The 19251-nt window shown below is 40.2% G+C and overlaps 1 protein-coding gene across 1 annotated transcript in view; it reads right to left on the bottom strand.

Annotated features, from left to right (window-relative positions):
* The window catches only part of TMEM245 (transmembrane protein 245), a 71071-nt gene extending 52968 nt beyond the window's left edge, over window positions 1-18103 (bottom strand). Inside the window, exons 1-5 of the mRNA XM_054285340.1 lie at window positions 17468-18103; window positions 7596-7713; window positions 6350-6451; window positions 5337-5444; window positions 1213-1437 (exon numbers count right to left, since the gene is read on the bottom strand). Coding sequence (XP_054141315.1) covers window positions 1213-1437; window positions 5337-5444; window positions 6350-6451; window positions 7596-7713; window positions 17468-18103 — 1189 coding nt within the window. The remainder of the gene's footprint in view (window positions 1-1212; window positions 1438-5336; window positions 5445-6349; window positions 6452-7595; window positions 7714-17467) is intronic.
* Window positions 18104-19251: the final 1148 nt, after the last annotated feature.

Raw genomic sequence — 19251 nt, 5'->3', positions numbered from 1 at the left:
CAGCTCCAGGTGGCTCCACAACAGCTCCATCCCTGGGCAAAGCTGAGCCCGTCAGGCACGGGTGTGGTGCTTCAATGCAAATGTATCTAAGGAAGGGCAGAAACCCTGGGCAGGGACAAGAGGAAGGAACACAGAAAAAGTGACTAGAGAGGAAAAAGGAACAGAGGGTTGAACAGAGGTAATGAAAAGGCCAGGGAAGGAGAAGGGCTCTGCAGAGGAGCAGAAACACCACTCAGAGGGACCCTGAGCTAGAGAGGATCCATGCTGGAGCAGCTACACCTCTTGAAGGGACTGTGGCCTAGGGACAAAGAAAATCCCAAGCCCATACCTCCATAAAGGGAATGCAGCTCACAAATATGCCCACACTAAAACACTGGTGATTGGTTTGGAGGGTATTTGGCCACTAGCTGAGGTCAACCCACCACACTTATTAAAAAATAAAATAGGTACATTCAAGTGATAAATGCATTTTAAAATGCTAAAAACTAGCATTTTAATTGAAGTTTAGAAAAAATCCAAGTAAACTAGGAAACTCACTTTGTTTACAGTAAGGGGATGGGAAGAAATGCCTTCCAATTCACAGCAGCTCACACATACTCTCAGAGTTCCCATTTTCCCTTTTCACAGCCCCAAAAAAGTAGAGGAAAAAGTGGCAGCCAGTTTTAAAATAATATCCTTTGCTAGCTATTTTAACTACTCCAATTCTTACCTGATATATAGGAGAACAGATGCATATAGATGTGAAGCAACAAAGCTAATTAACCTCAGACCTAAAATTGGAACTACATTTATCTTGTCACTCATCCACAGTGCCTAGCAACCCATTTTTTACAGAAATTAAAAGCTAACATGAGCTCTACTTCACTACTGAGTAACAGCTAAACTATTCTTCATTTACAGGTGCAAAACTATGAAAGAACTGACATCAGGAGGAAGAACTAACTGGTCTAAACCAGAAGTATTCTTACTATGTAAGGTATGGCCCTAAATTATTTAAGGCAACTACAACAGTCAATAGACAAAGCAATTTAACAGAGTTGTCCACTACTAGGTAATAGCCAGGGCACGTCAATTCTCCTTTTTGAAGCTACAGTTCATCTTGTCTTAACAAGTCATGAAAAAGCTTTTATTTAAAGCTCATACAAGCCTACAAGCCTTTCCTCCTGTTTTATTTAACATGATGCCAAACATTTCTAGTAATTGGATTATTACCTGCAAATGGCACTGGCAACAGCTGCACAATCCAAAAATTTAGCCAGATCTGAACAATGACAATGGCCCACACAAGAGTAACAAAGTAAATATCACTAGTTTTCTTTTTTCTAAGAAAAGATCCAATCTCAGTTCTTTGTCTGTTCCCAGAAGATGATGAAGAGGAGGTGCCGAAAGATGATGAAGCTCGTGGAGGTGGAGGCTGATCACTTTCTGCTGTTGATCCTAAAACAAACACATGCAAACAAAGAAATGGAAATTATCACATTAATATTCACCACAAAACAGAATATGTTCCCTATTCCCAAATTATCTCCTTTTTTTTTTTTGGAAGGTGGAGGTGAAGGAAGGGACAGCAGCAGAAGGTGTGTTTTTGTTGGTTTGGGGTTGGTTTTTTTCTTTTAATTTCTCTAAAAGACTGAGACAGCCTTGGCACTGATCTGCATTTTGAAAAGCTAGAACAAGGCTGTGTAAACTCTCCCACATCCTGCATCACCATGCCAAACAGTGCTGAGAGGAGGAGAGATGAGAAGTTGCTACAGCCTCTAAGAGGGCTCCTGTCCCTGCAAGTAAATTACAAGCCAAATATGTTTTATCAAAGAACCATAAGACTATGAAAAACACAAAATAAAATTAACTTCTAGAAAAAAATCTGAAGCCTTAAAATAAATCTTTCACTTCCCTTTACTTCAAGTACTTAAAAAGGAATCTTAGGAATCAATACTCATTTAAACAGAACAAAAAACATAGAGTATGCATTGAAGAGAAATCTTGTATCTTACAACTGTCTCACTGCTTTTCCAGATCATTCACAACACAAACATAGGAGCACTCACACCATCATCCTAAATTCCTTGCTCTGTGTAACAAATATTTGTAACATCAAGCACAAGTTAGTGGATAATTTTGTGGATTATTTATTGGAAAATTCAGTGGAAAATTTAGTGGATAAATTTTGTCAGTCTCTCACTCATAAGTTAGCTAACAAGAAATTAAATTCAAAAACGTAAACTGATGTGTTAAAGACCCTATACATAAACAATAATCTTTTCATGCAAAAATATTGTGTTCAAATTAAAATTTTTGGATGCAGAACATGCCTATTTATTTATTTATTTGATCCTTCAGTTGCTGGATGACACCAAATCCATCTTCAGCCACACTGTGTAAAATCTCTCCCTGAGAACAGCAGCAGCAGCTTTTACTGAGGCTCTGTGCTGTTGTCCAAATGCACACATTTCCCACATATCACCACTTGAGGAAAGTCTGCAGCAATAGTGTAGCAAGGCACACACAGAAAAACCTGAAAAGTTACTCTGTGCTGAAGCATAAAAGGCAATTTAACATGCTGGTACCTACCACACAGCTGGTAAACAATGAGCACAACTCTTTCACTGGACTTGTGCCACAGACACATCTTCTCCCATGCAGAAAAACTGCATAAAAACTGCACTACAGCATACTACATGGACAGAGTCAAACTGCTCGTGTTCCACACACATTTTTGGCTGCAGTGTGTCACCAAAACCATTCCTAGCCTAAAGCATGACAATTAAAATATTCAAAAAGGCAACACACATTTGTCATACAGTAAGAGTAAGTAACAAACTGCATCCTCACACAGCAGATGAACACTTCTCTTTTCTTGCAGAAACCTGGGCTGGTATTCTAGGTAAGTGGAACTACTTTTACAGCTTATGAACACATCCCCACCACACCAAAACAACAGTGCAAATCCATTGATTCACCCAGCTGGAATTGACACTGGATGACAGAAACATCAGATAGTTGCTGGTTATGTATTTGGTGGAACTCCAGAATATTCATGAAGGAACTATGGCATGCAACCTGAAAGAAGGAATTCTGCAAGCAGCCAAGCACAGCAGAAGCTTCAGGTGGGGAGGTTCTTGGCAAATCAGTGCATATCTCCAGGGGATGATGGCCAGCCCTACTCTACAACTACAAACAACTTTTTGTAAGGGGACAGAAAAAGTTACTGTAAACAGAAATTTTCTTAAAAAGACAAAGTATTTTTGTCATATGGAAGAGGGTCCATGAGTCCCCTGTACTTCTCAGTCTATATGTAATAAAGCAGAAGAGAACTAACAGAAACAAATGGATGCACTAAAGAAACACAAATTTGAAAGCAGTATACCCATAATAAAGAATTTTCCCCTTCAATTTATTCAACACTTCTTGTTCTGCTCCAAAGTTAATATAATCAACATAAGAAGCAATAATACAACAAGCAGAAACTCATATATTTATCAAACAAAAGGAAGCACCAAAAGCAAAACCAGAATCATTAGCTGAAGTCTATGCCTAAGATGAAAGTTATTCAATATTTTTTGCCCAAAAACTCCTTAGTAGAGTCAACCTTTGGGAAATAAAAGAGAACATTCCTTCTTTTTGTAATGAAAGATTTGATTGACATATTTTTGCAATGAAGAATGATTTAATCAAATAACAGCAACAGTAATGTTAAAAGCAGTAACAATTCAACAGGCTTATTTCTTAGAGTTTCCCTGTAAGCAGACTGTACACAGAACACAAAACAGAGGGGCAAGAGTTGAGGGAGTAAAAAAGGAAAAGAAAAAAAGAGGAAAAGAAAAAGGAAAAAGTTCTAGGGCATCCCAAGGCAAGAACTTTTTCAGAATGCAGTTATCCAGCAGTAAATAGTCACTCCCAATGACCCAGTACTCTCCTCATGACAAACACAGGCCTGCATCAGAACTGCCATTTAGATGACTCTCATAAACCAGTTCACAAAGCTGATCTGTCCAGAAAAGAACCAAAATTGCAAATGAAAAAAGTCACCTTCTGCTGGCAAGATATGCTCTGCAAACCAAGGTGTGAGTGCCTTGTCAACACAAAAAGAAAAACAGAACTGTCAGTACAGTGATTTTGAGTAACTTCAGTTTCTGTAAAATCCCATTTAGTGTGCTTCCTATTTTGTGAGATGAACCCTGAAAAACACCTTTCTATCTTCCAACTAATGAGAGCATGACAGTCTAAACAGCTAGCACAATACTCAGGAAAAAATTCTAGCAAAATCAGAATGAATGGTACTTCTCTGAACAGCAACAAAAAAAAGAACAAATTTTCCAGGCTGGCTTATTAAGATTTTCATTACACAGTATGTTCTCTGTCACATCAATTTCTGCTCTCACAGAATTTTGAATTATTCTCCCTTATTCTCCCAGCTTAAAAAAATTTTCATTTCCAAAATTAAAGACTGGACACAGAATTACAGGAGAGCTGTCACCATAATGCTCTGATCTCAAATTTCAGGATATAATTCCATTTATCATATCTAACCTATCCATAGGCTTCTATGTTTATATTGATGATAGTAATGTAAAATGTAGAAAAAAAGAGTAAGTTGTCTAAAGCTGCCATTTTTAGATTTAAAAATTAAGTTTTGGAAGTTCACATTCTGTCAAGATTAGTGATCTGTTTGGTTTGGTTTGCAGGAAATGGATGAAACTTTTCAATTTCCAGAGATCACAGTAATAGCTTAATTTTCTAGTATCACATTTCAAAGACTTACCCAAAAAAAAGATGGTAAAGTTTAAAATCATTGATGGACATGTAAACACTTTGTCTGAACTCTTAAGCCAAATGCCTTACACAAAGTGAAAGTATCATGTGACTCAAGCTACAAAGCCAAGTAAGCTCACTACAGGAAGGACTTTGAGCATGCCATATTTAAATTATTGGGTTTTTTCCTCACTGCAATGTACACAAAAATTCCTCCAGTCTGTCTGTACTTGGTCCAGAAATCCAGCTATGCAACATGTAACTGCCAACAAATCAAAGGCTAGAAAAATTAAAAGAATTAACTGAAGAACAGGAAAAAAATCACACCTTCAGTCTAAAAAAACTCACAAAACAGTAATAAACCCTTCTAGTCAGGTCTTTAACAGCCACATAAACTATCCTTTGCTAGCCAGCTTTTATACTAGCATCTTCTTGACATTTTTTTAAAAACAGATAAACCTGATTCACAATTTGGAAACTATTTTGAACAGAACGAAGAGGCTATTTTGAAATTTTATCTGAATTTCATCCATTTTCATGCCTTTAGAGCAAATTCAAATGTTTCTTACAGAGTATTCAGTCACCTGAGGGTTGGGAGGAATGTTCATTATTGGACTCATCTTCTGTCATTGAAATTGCCATAGCAATTGTTGAAGCAGCAATGGAAATCATCTGACCAGGAAGCTCAGCCCCTGTAAAATATATACATGCATGTGAGTAACAAAAAGCTTAAGCCTTAAAATGTTTTATTTGGTGTTAGATATCCACTGGAGCTGTCAGGCAGCAGAAATTATATGCACAAATGCTGTGAGTGTTTAGTATGTATTGTAGTAGTCAATATGATCAAACAGGAATGAGTGCTATTAATTTTTGTATTACAATACACCTGCAGCCAGAACTCAAAACCAGTTATTTGCTTAGTGCTTTTCTTGATAATGAACTTCTACCACCCAAGACATTCACAGTTGCTGACAGTCTAATTATTAAAAGAATTTTTGTACCAGTTAATCATCTTTACTAACCAACTAAAACAGCCAGACAGGAAAAAGGTTTCCTCCATCGGGAATTTATGATGCCTTTGCGTTTTTCAAAACTGACTTGCAACAGGAAAAAAAAGATTCTTCTTAAAATCTAAACACAAAACATATTTTTAAGAAACTTATTTAAAAACAAATGACTGGATATTGGAAACTTGCTGGATGGAGTTGTCTTGGTTTCTCTCATAGTCAGCATTATAGGAGCTACTAAACCCATATTGCTCATTTCTTTCAAAATTAGCCTCTGATTTCAAACATCCTGAGCTACCTTCATGCCTGAAATTGCATATTGAAATCCATAAACTCAAGGAATTTAGCTCAATAATGAGTCACTACTTTACCATGGAAACGAAACACCAGTCCATGGCAATCACTTTCTGCAAAAGAATCCAAGATTCACTTCAGCATGAGTAAACCACTCTGAAACACAATAAACATCCTATCGCAAACTCTTGCAATCCATATGCTATTGAATTTATGGGGATACAGTCCAGATTATTTCATGTGACTTAAGTGAATTTTTGCCTCCAACAGTAAAAGAAACAGTGACTTTTCCTTACCAGAAGACTCCTTTCCATTCTGCTGTTCATGCAACATGCCTACTGTCATCAGAACAACTATAACCAGAAATACAGGAATTCTCCAGGAACCTGCCACAGAAGCTGAAAGATACAGTATTGGGATTTTTTTTAACAAGAAAAATTACATCATTAATACACCCTACATTTAGCAAAACCAACAAAGGCAGCACATCAACCAAAAAACAAAGAAGTCATAAAACAAAAGGCTTTCTGCATTGAAGAAAAGGAAGAATAGAAAATAAACATGAACAAGTTTCTCAATGAACAAATCAAGCTGTTACTGTTCCTAACTTTAGTGACATTATGTTGATATACAGAACAATTTTGAAAACAACATTCAAAATCACATGAAAATACACACAGAATTAAAACATTTTTGATAACATAGAAAAGTCATGTTCCCCCCAAAAATGTGTATTTATGTTAGATCTCCACAGAATTGGATTTTTCTTGGATTTTGCCTATTCAGCCTGTACTACCAGTAAATACAAGACTGTCAAAATCTAGGCAAATGCGAAGTCCCTACATATAGCTTAAACCTCAGGGAAGCATACCCACATGGTCACAACAACCCTTGAAACCTGCTGCTAAAGTAAAGTAAATCATGAGGTACACTGTGAAACCTTCTTTCATGGTATTCTTCTATTAACTGCATGATTCTTCCACCATAAACTCTGATATGAGAACATCTATTATATTAAATGTGTAACATAAATCTAAAAGATTACTATAATCTTATAGTAGTATTAACAGATTATAGAGATTACTAGCAAATGTATTTTATACTGCTGATATCATCCTGATATGCTTGTTGACTACTGATAGAATTTTTTTTTTTTTTGCTTCTGATACTACTATTAAACACATTTTGCAGCTTCAGCCTTGGTTAATGGCGGGCTTTCAAAAAAATATCACAAATGAATGTCTAAAGCCAGCCTCATGTGACCCCAGCCTTTCCTCATTGTCAAGAAGTTCACATTGTCTGTGAACCAAAAAGGGGAAATCATGGGAAGTACAAAGGTATGAGGAGTGGAAGACATAGCTCAGCATCTTGATGCCTTCCCATTCCCTACTCTAATGCTCCCTTCTGGATCACAATTACTGAGCAGACAAAACAGTTTGCATTTCAGCTAAGAGTCTATTTCACAGATTTAGCAGAGGAGCAAGTGAGGAGCTTTGTTTACAGAACCCTCAGTTATCAGAATAATAACTTCTTGTTACTCACCTAAGTGAAAGAGCAGCATAATCCAGACAGGAACAGAGACTGCTTTTAAGTAACGTTCAGTGCTTATATTCCACTTGAATGAAACCATCAGCAGGTAACCAACTACCAGTGTCCATATCTTTAAGAAAAAGATACACATAGGTATGTATACATATATCAAAAGAGAGATCTACTGCACTCATGTATGTGTGCACACTCATGCCCACACCCATAACTGTCACAGACAGAGAACTGAAGTCAGCTTGCAAGCCTTTAAGAAGCCCCCATTTCAATTAATTATTTGAGTTCATTAGCAGCACCTATGTGGCCACAGGGAGACAGAGCTGGGCAGCACAGCATGCTGCACTCATTCCAGCATGGAGCAATTTGCCAGCTCCTGTGTTTCAGTCCAAAGAGACAAAAGAGAGCTTAAGCCAAAGAAGCCATTAGGAAGCACAACAAAAACTGCTGCTCCTCAGTGGTGCCGGTTCACAAAACAGATGCCTTTAGAGGACATGTCATTTTTCATTTTTTTAACTAAAAAAACCAAAGACAGGAAGACATCAGTGACAACCTGGGTTTGCTGCTTCTAACCGCCTTCTACCACTCTACTCATCAGATAAATCACAATAGATTTGGAGTTAAGAATCTTGAGATGATGAATTTGAGCTAAAAAAAAGAAGGAAGCAGGAAGAGGTAACAGAAGATGAAAAGCTGCTACTCAAGAGAGGATGTGAAATAAAAGAAGTACAAATACCTGTAAAAATTAAAACCCAGTGTTTCATTCTTTAAATAAATAACTGAAGACCTTTCTCACTCAAATTCAATGAACATTCCGTATCCATTACAGTTAAGTACATCTTAAAATTTACACTTATAAATCCATAAATTCCAATTAAGTTTGAATAGAATTTCTATTAAGAGAATTTGCTGAATCAGACATCACTGTAAGAAGGAAGAATGCACAGGCAGAGACACAGAACAAGCAATTAGGAAGAACACACGAGGAGTTTTCACCTCTACTCTGCACTATACAACTCATGCTGAAAACACAAGTCTCTGAAAAGCAGGTTTGAGTGGCTACTGCCACATACCTAACTGGTGGAGAGGAAATCTTAGCTGTACTGAATTGAGCAGACAAGCAGTGAGTCATGTCCCTGATAACTTCAGTGGGAATGACTGAATATACAAGATTATTTAAAATCACTTAAGATATGTGAACAAAGGTATACCTGCCCTTTGCACACTAATGCTCATCTAAGCAGATCACTCCAACTTTTCACTTGTTTCTAGTTTTGCATCAACAGAGTTCCATAATGCTTATGGCCAACTGCAGACTCAAAATAAATGTCTAAAACTAACACAACCCATGAACATCAAGACTAAAGTCACAAACAAACAGAAATTTTTACCAGAAATGCACGGTAGCACTTCTTTAATAGGTTGAAACATAAATTCACTCAAAGGGCACTTCACAGCCCAGCTCTAATTGCAAGAGATAACTCATCACAGAGATACTATCCCACTCCCTAACATAAGCCATACAGCACCTCTGTACGATGAACGTTCCAGTTCCAAGCAGATTTTCTCATTAGCTTTTAAATTTAATGATACATTACAAACAGGAGACTCAGTGTGTTCAGTAATTTAAACTTTCTGTTCAAAAACAAGTAGGAGGCTAACAGGGTATAAGCCTATGTTTAACAGCCAACAAAGCAAAACACACCACACTGGTTGTATCCATGCATGTAGCTGAACATTACAGGGCTTAGGTATTTAATAATTTGTGTTTGAAATTAAAAAATTAATCAGTTATCATTTCTAAAAGCCTAGCAAATGATCAAAGTTGAAATCTTTATTTCCACTGAATAGAGAGAAATTGCTTACTTCTAAATAAATCAGTCACCCTTTTTGAGAGATCAAACAATAACCTTCCTGAAGCTCTGTAACAAGAACTGTGTAGTCAACTGACTGGGGCAAGAAGTTTAATTTCAGTGACACCACAGAATAATCAGCTCTTTATTGCTATGGCCAAGCACATCCCTGGACTGCAAGAACCAGTGCACAGGAACTAGGGTAGCCTACTTCCAACAGTTCATAGCTGAAAGCGACTGACAAGTCAAATTAATTTAAATTGACATGGACTAGGATTTCATCTCATACTGACTTGGCAACAGCATACTTTTTTCTTTTCCTTAACCCTTTAAAAGCGTGTTACATAATCCTTCCCATTGTTTTTCTGGATGGTCTCCAAAAGTTTTGGCTTGAAAAGCATGGAGAATATTAATAGCCTCTCTCTATTATATGTCATTCTCAAAAACTGACATAATTGAAACAAAGAATGAAAGACTGCCTACTTTCACTAAAATTAAGCTACTGCAATTATTGCACTGAAACTGTAATTGATAAGGTTCCATGCTAGGACAAAATGCCTATAAATTTAATTTACAAGGGTGTACAGCTAACCAGGTAACTAATACATACACTTCAGATTTTGCAGAACGTGTTAGCTATCATCAACTATTTATCAAGCTGAAATCAATTGCAGACCCTAACTTTCACCATGTACTCTGAGATGTTAAATCACTCCTTAATCACAATTATTATTTACAGGCATGCACAACTTCCATACATTGCAACTTTGGGATAGTTTAATCCTGCAAGCTGCCCTTCTTCCTTCCCTTGCCTATCTTAACAGACGGCCAAGACCTCATTTTTCACATCTACTTTGCATTTTGTAACATCTGTCACAAACTGAACTAAGTGTTGCTTTGCCTTTAGACATGTAAAACTGCCCACTTTTCCCAATAAATAGTGCTAAGACTGCAGAGTAACTTCTTGGATTTTAGCATCCATTTCTGTGTTAAAGTGGCAAATTTAAGAGGCAGATTTAGAGACATCTAAGGCGACTATGAAGGGCTTTAGTTCTCTTTAAATTGCCAACTAGAGACAAAATGACACCACAGAAAGATGCAACTTTTACGTAAAACTCAAGCATCTGCTTCAGTGATTTTTCTTTGAAATTTCAGTGCTGGAAAGTCAAGGATTTATCAGCATGAAGTATCACGAACATTACTGAAAGTTTGTTTCTCCTTGCTGTTGAAGAAATTGAAGTTGAAGGATTTGAAAATCAGAGCCACTCTTTTGGCTTCGATCTCATTTCTCAAGAACAAACTCTAACTACTTAACTTTTGACAATATTTATACTGATTTATGTTGGAGAGTAAAATTCCTTATTTACACAATTCACTCCCCTTTTTCCTATCAGGAAGTTAACCTCTGTGGGGAAGGTTTTGCAGACGAGTGCATTCAACAGCTCACTGCTACTGGAAGTGGCAACTCATTATCCCCTGCTGCCAGCTGGGCAGTCCCACCTCTTCTGCACAACACTTCAACATTCATCCAGCCAGCTCAAGATCCCTAAGCTCATAAAAAACTACCTGTAATTCAGTTACAGCAAAATAGGCTCAGAATATGGCAGGCACTAACAAAAGAGCAACAGAAGCACATGCAGAAGTGGAATAGGCAAGAAGAGCTTCCCACTGCAAAGCTATTGGAACGATTTAGTCTTCCTTGGAATGCTGCCCCAACACCTCAACATCCAGCAGCAAACACATTTCCCACCTGCTTCATGTGCCTTCTCAGGCACATGTGGTTGTGACAGCCTGGTCAGAGAGAGAAAGCCAGATAAACTTTCCCAGGAATTGCTCTGGGAAAAGGTATGAGAAGTTTAGAGAAAAGAATTCAAACAAATCTTATCTTAAGGCTCTGCAGCTGGTGTTCTGAACAGTTGTTTCTCATTAGATGTTTACCACAGGGTGGTTTCTTAATTAGCCAATGGTGACAGTGTTTTAATTACAGGACCAATCAGGTTCATTTGCATCGGAACCGTGTATAAAAAGAATGGACTTCCTAATAAAATTATTATTAGCCTTCTGGAGCCCTAGAGTCTATGTGCCACTCATTCACCCGTTCCTGACCCAACAGTGACAGGCACACCATATGATTCTTGGGGTGGTCCTGTGCAGGGCCAGGAGTAGGACTTCAGTGATCCACCTGGGTCCCTTCCAACTCAGGATATTCCACGATTCTATAAACCATCTCACAAGTAAACACAACAGTGAAGACTGAGAAGATGAACCAATAGTTAATTCTTCTGATACACGCCTGGCCAACCTGCCAAAATTCCTCAGCTTGTAACAATTCAGCACCTAGAAAACAGTCTGAACTCCTTCCTTCTCTTAATGTAGCTCTACTCTCTCCTGTGGCCATTTTGAAATGATGTTTTCTTCCCTGGCTGCTCTTTCCCACTTTTTAAGAGTTTTTAAGAGTTTGATTTAAGTTTTGGTTTGTTTGGGGGATTTTAACTGATCTTTAAATTTAAAACTGTTTGATGGAGCTACAGATCTAATTCAAATTGCTTTCTATTTTTCAGTCTCAGTTTTTTTGCAGGGGGTGGGGAAGAAAAAAAAAAAGGCCAAACTATCTCATCAGTTCCCCTTAATATTTTAAAATTTTTCATTTGGAAATAAAGATTTTCATTAGTTTTTCTCAAAATAAAAAATAATTTAAAACATGACCAAGCATTAACACAGCACTTTTGCAAACTTTTAAAACAGCACTGCAGAGTCAAGATAGTTTAAAGAGGTGATCTTATGACATCAGTTCACTATTTCTACAACACCCTCCTCAGTGGTGATGCAGGCTGACAATGAAAACGAACCTATCACAAAAGCTGAGCAGAAGAGTGCTGGACTTGAAAAATGAAATTACATAAGGCATATAAGGCATTAAATTCACTGCTAAAAACCAAACTGTGTTTGCCTTCAAAAGAAAAATAAAAAATCAGTGTTTTCTTTATCTGCCTGTTCATCTGAAAATTATTTTCTAAACAACATAAAGAATTATAAGGAGGCAGGTAACAAATTATGAAGATGACATTTTGACTCCAGTTTTCAGAAGCAAAATTAATTTACTGTAGCTTTAGTGCAGTTTCATTAGCACACAAGAGGAAACACCCCATAATGTGCAGAATAAGTGTGTAACTGCCTGCCCTTTAGTAAGGAGACAGCCTTTATCAAACATAAGAAAATACCCAAACTGCAACTAATCACACATGTAAGACTATTTTTCACCTCAGAGCACAGACAAGCACCTCCTCCCTTCACTTAGGAGGCCTTCATTTACCTAGAGCAGGTTCTAAGTGGACACAAATTCCTTGCCCCAAGTCCAAAGGACTTGAACTGTGTGCCCATTCTGTTTCTTCTAGAACCCCCAAACGTGACATATATCCACGCTGGTATTTCTGGCATTAAAAAAACACAGACTAGTAAACCACATGAAACAGAAACATGGTGTTTAGTGAGATCGCTCATTTCTGAAGGGATGAAAGTATGAACTTATAACTAGAACCCTGGGGCAGGGAGAAATTGACGATTAAAATAACACTGCCACACATGGGCTGAAAATTATTTTCAATGTGTCCTGCAACATCTCCTACACTGAATTTAAGAAGAAAACATAAAACCTAAGATACCCAGAAGACTGAAGCAATGGATGTTGAGAATACTTCTCATTTAGTTCACTCTTCCTGTCTTAATACAAAAGCTACTTATGAGAAACTAGTAATAAAAATGCTATTCAGAAATCAAATGTATTAAGATTCTCTTGCAAAAAGAGGCTTCTCAGAGAACATCAAATTCTTTCCTTGCAGACAGAGCACCACTTCTCTGACATACTTCATGGGTAACACTTTTGCAAGAGATGGCTCCTCAACATACACAATTTCTTCACCTTCTTTTATTATATAGAGCACAGTTAAAATTTTGCAGGACAGTTCCATAACGATCATTCCTTTCAGAGATGCTGGATAAAGAAACATCATTGTGTTCATCCAGTACATATAAATACCAGTAAATAGCTAATATTACGTAGCATGTATCATTAGCCTTTAGGCTACTGCCAGCTCTGAGGCTGTAGTTCCTGCATGTAAATTGGAACAAGCTCCTTGGCTTCTCCAAGAAAGGTATCTCACTGCAGGCTCTTCCAAAACTGAGGGTGGGTGTGGAAGGCAAAAACAACAGTAGAAAACACTATCAACATCCCAGACTCTCCCTGCCTCTCCCCATCTTGTTTTTCAACAGGCCACATGTGGTCTCTACACAGTTTATCTCTACCACACAAAGTTGTGAAAACACACCAAAATCTGTGGTTTTGGTAAGATGTGTTTACGGTCAGTACTTGGCTGTATCATTTATAAGCCAGGATACCATAATACTAAAGGATAATAAACAGCAGAAAGAATACTCAAGAGTTTGTTCAGGCATTTGTTTTGGTTTTGGGGTTTTTTTTAAGGTGGGAAAGTTTTAGAAACGTGCAAGATTGCTCTAAGAAGAAAGGGAAGGAAAAAAAAGCCTACCGATGCTAAATCCTCAAAGAAATAGAAATTGTACGCACATTAAAAATCAGAAGTGTGCCCTTTTCTTTAACAGAAGAGAAATTGCCCCATCAGGTGAACTCAATAAAACATAGATGGTTTTTTGCCCCCACAGGTGATATTCAATAGGACTGTAGAAGACAAACATGAAGAGCATGAAGCCAAACAGAGCATGAAGAATGTTTGGAGAATTTCAGTCTGCAAGGGCTGCTGGGGGGTGACATTTAGTACAACACAAATGGAGGTTTCCCGGGTGGATGTCTTGCACAGAACCCCTGATGGGGGGCAGACAGTACACCAGCCATAAGAGGCAGCATGTACTCTGACAATATTCCACTCCAGCAGTCATGGCAATGGTGGGCAATGGCGTTTCCAGATCTGCCCAGCACCCTGGTGAGGATAAGACTGATTAGGTGCTCTAACTGCATGGAAACCCCCAGAACAACACCAGTTATACCTCATACAGTCAGAGATATAAAAATACACTGACACACACATGTGACTACACTGTTGTGAGCCTGCAATAACCTATGACAAACCAAGGAAGAAAGACTGGCCAGAGAGAAAGATTTCAACAGCCCTGTAATCAAGTCCACTACAGAAGATTCTGTTCATTATGATTAGATCAAATTTAATTTACGAAGATGAACCTCAGAGCCAACACAGAGCAGCTGTATAATTCTTAACATCTGCTGGGATCCACAAACTATCTGTTTCCCAAATAAATATGAGCATGTAAATTCTTCTTCTTCAAAACCAGAAGAAAATATAATGAATAGCTGGAATCGGATATATATTAACTTAAGTGTAAAACATCAGCCTAAAGTAGGTTGAACTCTTGCCACAAAGCAAAAGAATTTGGTTTTTAGATACAGTGCTGGACATAGGCATAGCTCCTGCAAAACTAATGAAATTGCTGCAGCCCAAGAGAGTGTAGGACTATACTCAGTCCACTACAGGACAAACTCACATCCTTCCCAAGAAAAAAACTATAGAGAAAAACATTCCCCTTCCCTATTATATGAAACTGCTGTTTGTGCAGGGCCCTCTGCATAAGAATTCTGCAAATAACCAAAAGAAGGCTGGAGTCAGAACAAGGAACTCATCTGGAATTTTTAATCAGCCTCTAATTTAAGGCCCAGCAGCCAACTACACTTTTTGAGCAAGCTTCTTCAAAGATTATAAAGCCTGAAGGGAAAGAAAAGGAGACCTTGGGAGCACGATGCTTGTAGACTAGCCTAAGATCTTGAACTTGCTCTCCAAATGCAGTGTTTTGCAAGCAGCTATCAAACAATCCAGTCATGGAAGTACCCAAATTCCTGAACTGCAGGTGTGACTTAAGAGCCACGGATGGGAACACAGGCACTTCTGAATCTTGACTCACAAACGCCATGAATGGCTTTGCCAGATGTGAGGACAGCAGGACAGGAAAGCTCTTTAACACACTGGTGCCAAGATACACCTTACCATGTCATTGCCACATGCAATTTCTGCATTTAAAGAACTTTCTTTTTTTCTAGAACTTAAGAGGAGAGTTTCTGTCTCAGTATCATGGCCTAGTAGATACCATAAAAATACCTTTAGTTAGAGAATAACCAATCAGTATTCCAAATGCCCATAATTCTAATGGGAGGCATCCACTCACTTCTCTAGCACAGGAGAGAGAATCAGAAAGAGAGAAGACAATCATGCATACAGAAGGAACCATGGAGGATTCAGAGCCCAGAGAATAACAGTACAATGGAGAAACCAACTCGTAATATCCCAAATTCCTGTGCAGCTAACAAGCAGAACATATGCATGCAAACGGAGCCCTGCAATATAACACAGCAATTAAATGGCTTTTAAAGTGCTTAACTGAAGTTAAAACTGGCACTATTAACTGATCCAGCTCAGGGCTCCTCAGCAGCATGGATAAAATTAAATTACCCTGCTACAGTTCTGAGATAATACACATCAAGCACTGCAAAATTAAAAAAAAACTGGACTAAGAAAACACTGCAAAGTGTACAGATGATGCCAGACTGAGCAGCAGCTATTTACAAAGGAAAGCCCACAATTTTTTTCTCCTATAAGGCCCAGAAAGAGACACAGACAGCTTGCCTAGAAAGCAACTGGTTTGCTTAAGGAACTCTGTGATCAGTTACCTTGACACAAAAATCCTCCCAAGTAACTCAGGTCTGAAGAGTTCTGGGAGCTTACTATGCTTTGTGCAGTTAATTTTCTACTACAGTTCAATGAACACAAGTGTTAAATCAGAAACACCAGAAGGATCGGAGACTGCTAAACAAGGTTTCACTGAGCAGGCACAGATATCCAGCAGTGCATTACAGCCACAGTTACAAACCTCAATAAGTGCAGCTTCCTTCAGTACCCTTATATTTACACAGCATAAAGTATGGCTTAATTAAGAAACTTTTAATAAAAGCCTGGACTTAGCCACATCAGTTAGTGCAGCAATATTATATATTTGTTAAAAATAAAACAAAGAGGTCAGTGCAAAAAAAAATCTTAAAAAAATTTTAAGCTTACCAAGCAAATTGTGTGGCAACAAGTCAAAGCTTCCTACTAGTACCAGGCCATGCTTCAGCTCTGTTACTACTCAGCTGAAAGTAAACATGGTAGTATCTTGCCTCTTTATAAAGAGAGAATGTATCTCTGTCTACTTAGTCCTAATTGTACTTCTGAGGACAAAACAGACCAGAAACACATGTCCTCTGATATCTTCCAGCACCAAATAAAGTCAAGAAAATCTTTTCCTCCAGTGTTTACTTTCAAGAGGCTAAACACATTCTCCTGTCCATTCTATTCACACTAGAGGCAGCCTGTCAAAATATTTTCTGTCAGTCCATTCAGCAGCACTGATACCTAGGGAAAAGGCACACTTTTTTTGTTTAAAAGACAGAGCCACTTTTGAAAAGTCTTTGACACTTAAGAAATCTGAGCATGCCAGTTGCACATTAGTATTTAACAAAAGTACAACTTACTGATCTGATCTTTCACATATCCATTTGCTTCTGATATGTAGCACTTTTTGTATTTTCAGTTATAAGTAACAAAGTGTAAAAGAGCTCTGCCAGAAGTTCTAACTATGCTACCTACTGAACAGAAGACAGGGAAAAGTAGTCTCCCAGGATTTGTTAGCATCAGTAACATTCCTAAGTTAAACTGCTTTACTTTTTAAAGCTCAAATTGCCTTTACACTGTTTGATACGCTAAGAAAAAGGAAACCCTACACAGCAGACAGAGAAATAAGCCTTAAGGCGCCTTCCCCCATCCCGGGTCACTTGTAGAGCTGCGCTGCTATTTCGCAACACTTTAACACACACCTCAGATATCTCAACAAGCCTGGATGTTTACCCAAGAGCTCGCCTGAATCACCTCTGCCTAAACAGCATCTCCAGCAGCGGGGCATGCCTAAATCGCGGCAGCGGCACACCGGCACTCCCTCACTCACCCACTGGCTGCTGAAGTAGTCGAGCCCCTGGCAGATGATGCGGGCGGCCTGTGCCAGCAGCACCTGCACGCCCAGCGAGCTGCCCAGGCAGTAGAGCCCGTAGAGCAGCGGGCCCCCGGCGCCCAGCAGCAGCAGGAGCCGCCGCCGCCGCAGCACCTGCTCGCCCAGCGCCTCCACGCCGTAGTTGGCGAAGCAGATGGGCAGCAGGAGGGCGGCCAGCAGCACCGGCGTGCGGGAGCGGTGCAGGCGGCCCAGCCAGCGCCGCCCCAGCGCCGTCAGCGAGGTCTTGAAGGGGTGCAGGAAGGTTCCGCAGAGCACGGCCCAGAGCAGCGGCCGCAGGAACGCCTCCAGGATGAAGTACACGAGGACGGCGGCGCCGCAACACAGCCCCGCGAACAGAAGCGCCCCGGTGTTGTAGAAGGCCTGCTTGATCGGCTTCTCCAGCCGCGGCAGCGACATTCCCGCCGCCCCACCCTGGCCGCCCAGCGGCAGCCGCGGCATGGCCGCGCCCGCTCCGGGGGAGCCGCCCGCCCGCCGCTCCTGCACCGGCGAACCCGGAGCGGCCGCGGCGGGACCCGCGTCCGGAGCCGCGGCGGGAGCGGCGTCGGGAGCCGCGGGCTCTGCGCTGTCAGCCATGGCGGGCACGGGCACGGCCGCCGCGGGCGGGCGCGGAGCGGGGCCGGAGTGCCCGGGCGGTCGTGCCCGAGGGCGCGCAGGGGCCCTGGGCTGTAGTGCCGCCGCCGCGCGGCTCCGGGCGTGCGCCCAGCCCGGCGGGAAAGGGGCGGCGCCGGCCGGGAAGCGAGCTGGGAAATGTAGTTCTGCTCCGGGAGAGCGGCAGCCGCCCTCCCTACGCCCGGCAGGAGCTGCGGGGCTGTGCCCGGGCCCTGAGCCTGCCCCGTCCCCGCCGAGCGCGGGCCCAGCGCCTTTGTGGCGTCCGCTGAGGAAGGCGGTCAAAGGCTGGGGCACGGAAGAGTCCCGCCGCTCCCCATCCCAAAGTGCAGCCCTGTCCTGCTTCGCTGAACGCTCTGCTCTGCCTACTGCTGCTGCAGTCTCGGGGAGCGGAACAACTTCGGAGATCCGGAGTATCATTGCATGCTGGAGAGCAAGACTGGTTGGACCAGCTGGAGCATTTCGTCTGAGCATGTTCTGGCAACAAATTGTTTAACAAGGAAGCGTCTGCTCTTTTACTGGAAGTCAGGCCCACTGAAGAAGTAGTTGTGCTGTGTGGTTTTTTAGAGCTGACACTATGGCAGTGGTTTTTTAGACCTGACATTTATGACACTGTACCATCACATGCTATTTGCAAATAATCTAGAGAGGAGCTAACTTCCTGCAGCTGGCATACACCAAACACCTGAGCGCGGGCATGAAGGCAACTGCTAACATTCTGCAAATGGTCTAAATGCATCTGTAATAAATACACATGGTCTGGGCAACTCTTGCAAGGGCCAAAATTCATGACATTTGAACTAGCTCAGTGCTGGCACTGTGCTACTCAGTTTTCCTTCCATGGCTTAAGAAAACCCTTCAGAAGGTACTAAAGCTATTGGTAATGCTGCCATAAAACCCTCAGAGAGATCTTCCCCTTTCTTTTCAAGCTTATCCTCTAAATCATAATAAAGAGATCACATGCCACTGAACATATAAAAAGTACACAGATATTAAAAAAACAAGGAAAATAATAAAATCTCTGTATTTTTAGAATTTTACATGCAAGTTTAACATTACGTAACTTCATATTAGATTGGAGTCCATGAGGACTTTAGTGGAGCATTTCTTCCATG

The sequence above is a fragment of the Melozone crissalis genome, unplaced genomic scaffold, assembly GCF_028551555.1.
Source record: "Melozone crissalis strain CALT ecotype California unplaced genomic scaffold, PUWL_Pcris_2 ptg000042l_1, whole genome shotgun sequence".
In the NCBI taxonomy this organism is placed as follows: Eukaryota; Metazoa; Chordata; class Aves; order Passeriformes; family Passerellidae; genus Melozone; species Melozone crissalis.
The sequence above is the reverse complement of the archived record's forward strand: the minus strand, read 5'-3'. Positions and strand labels throughout refer to the sequence as shown.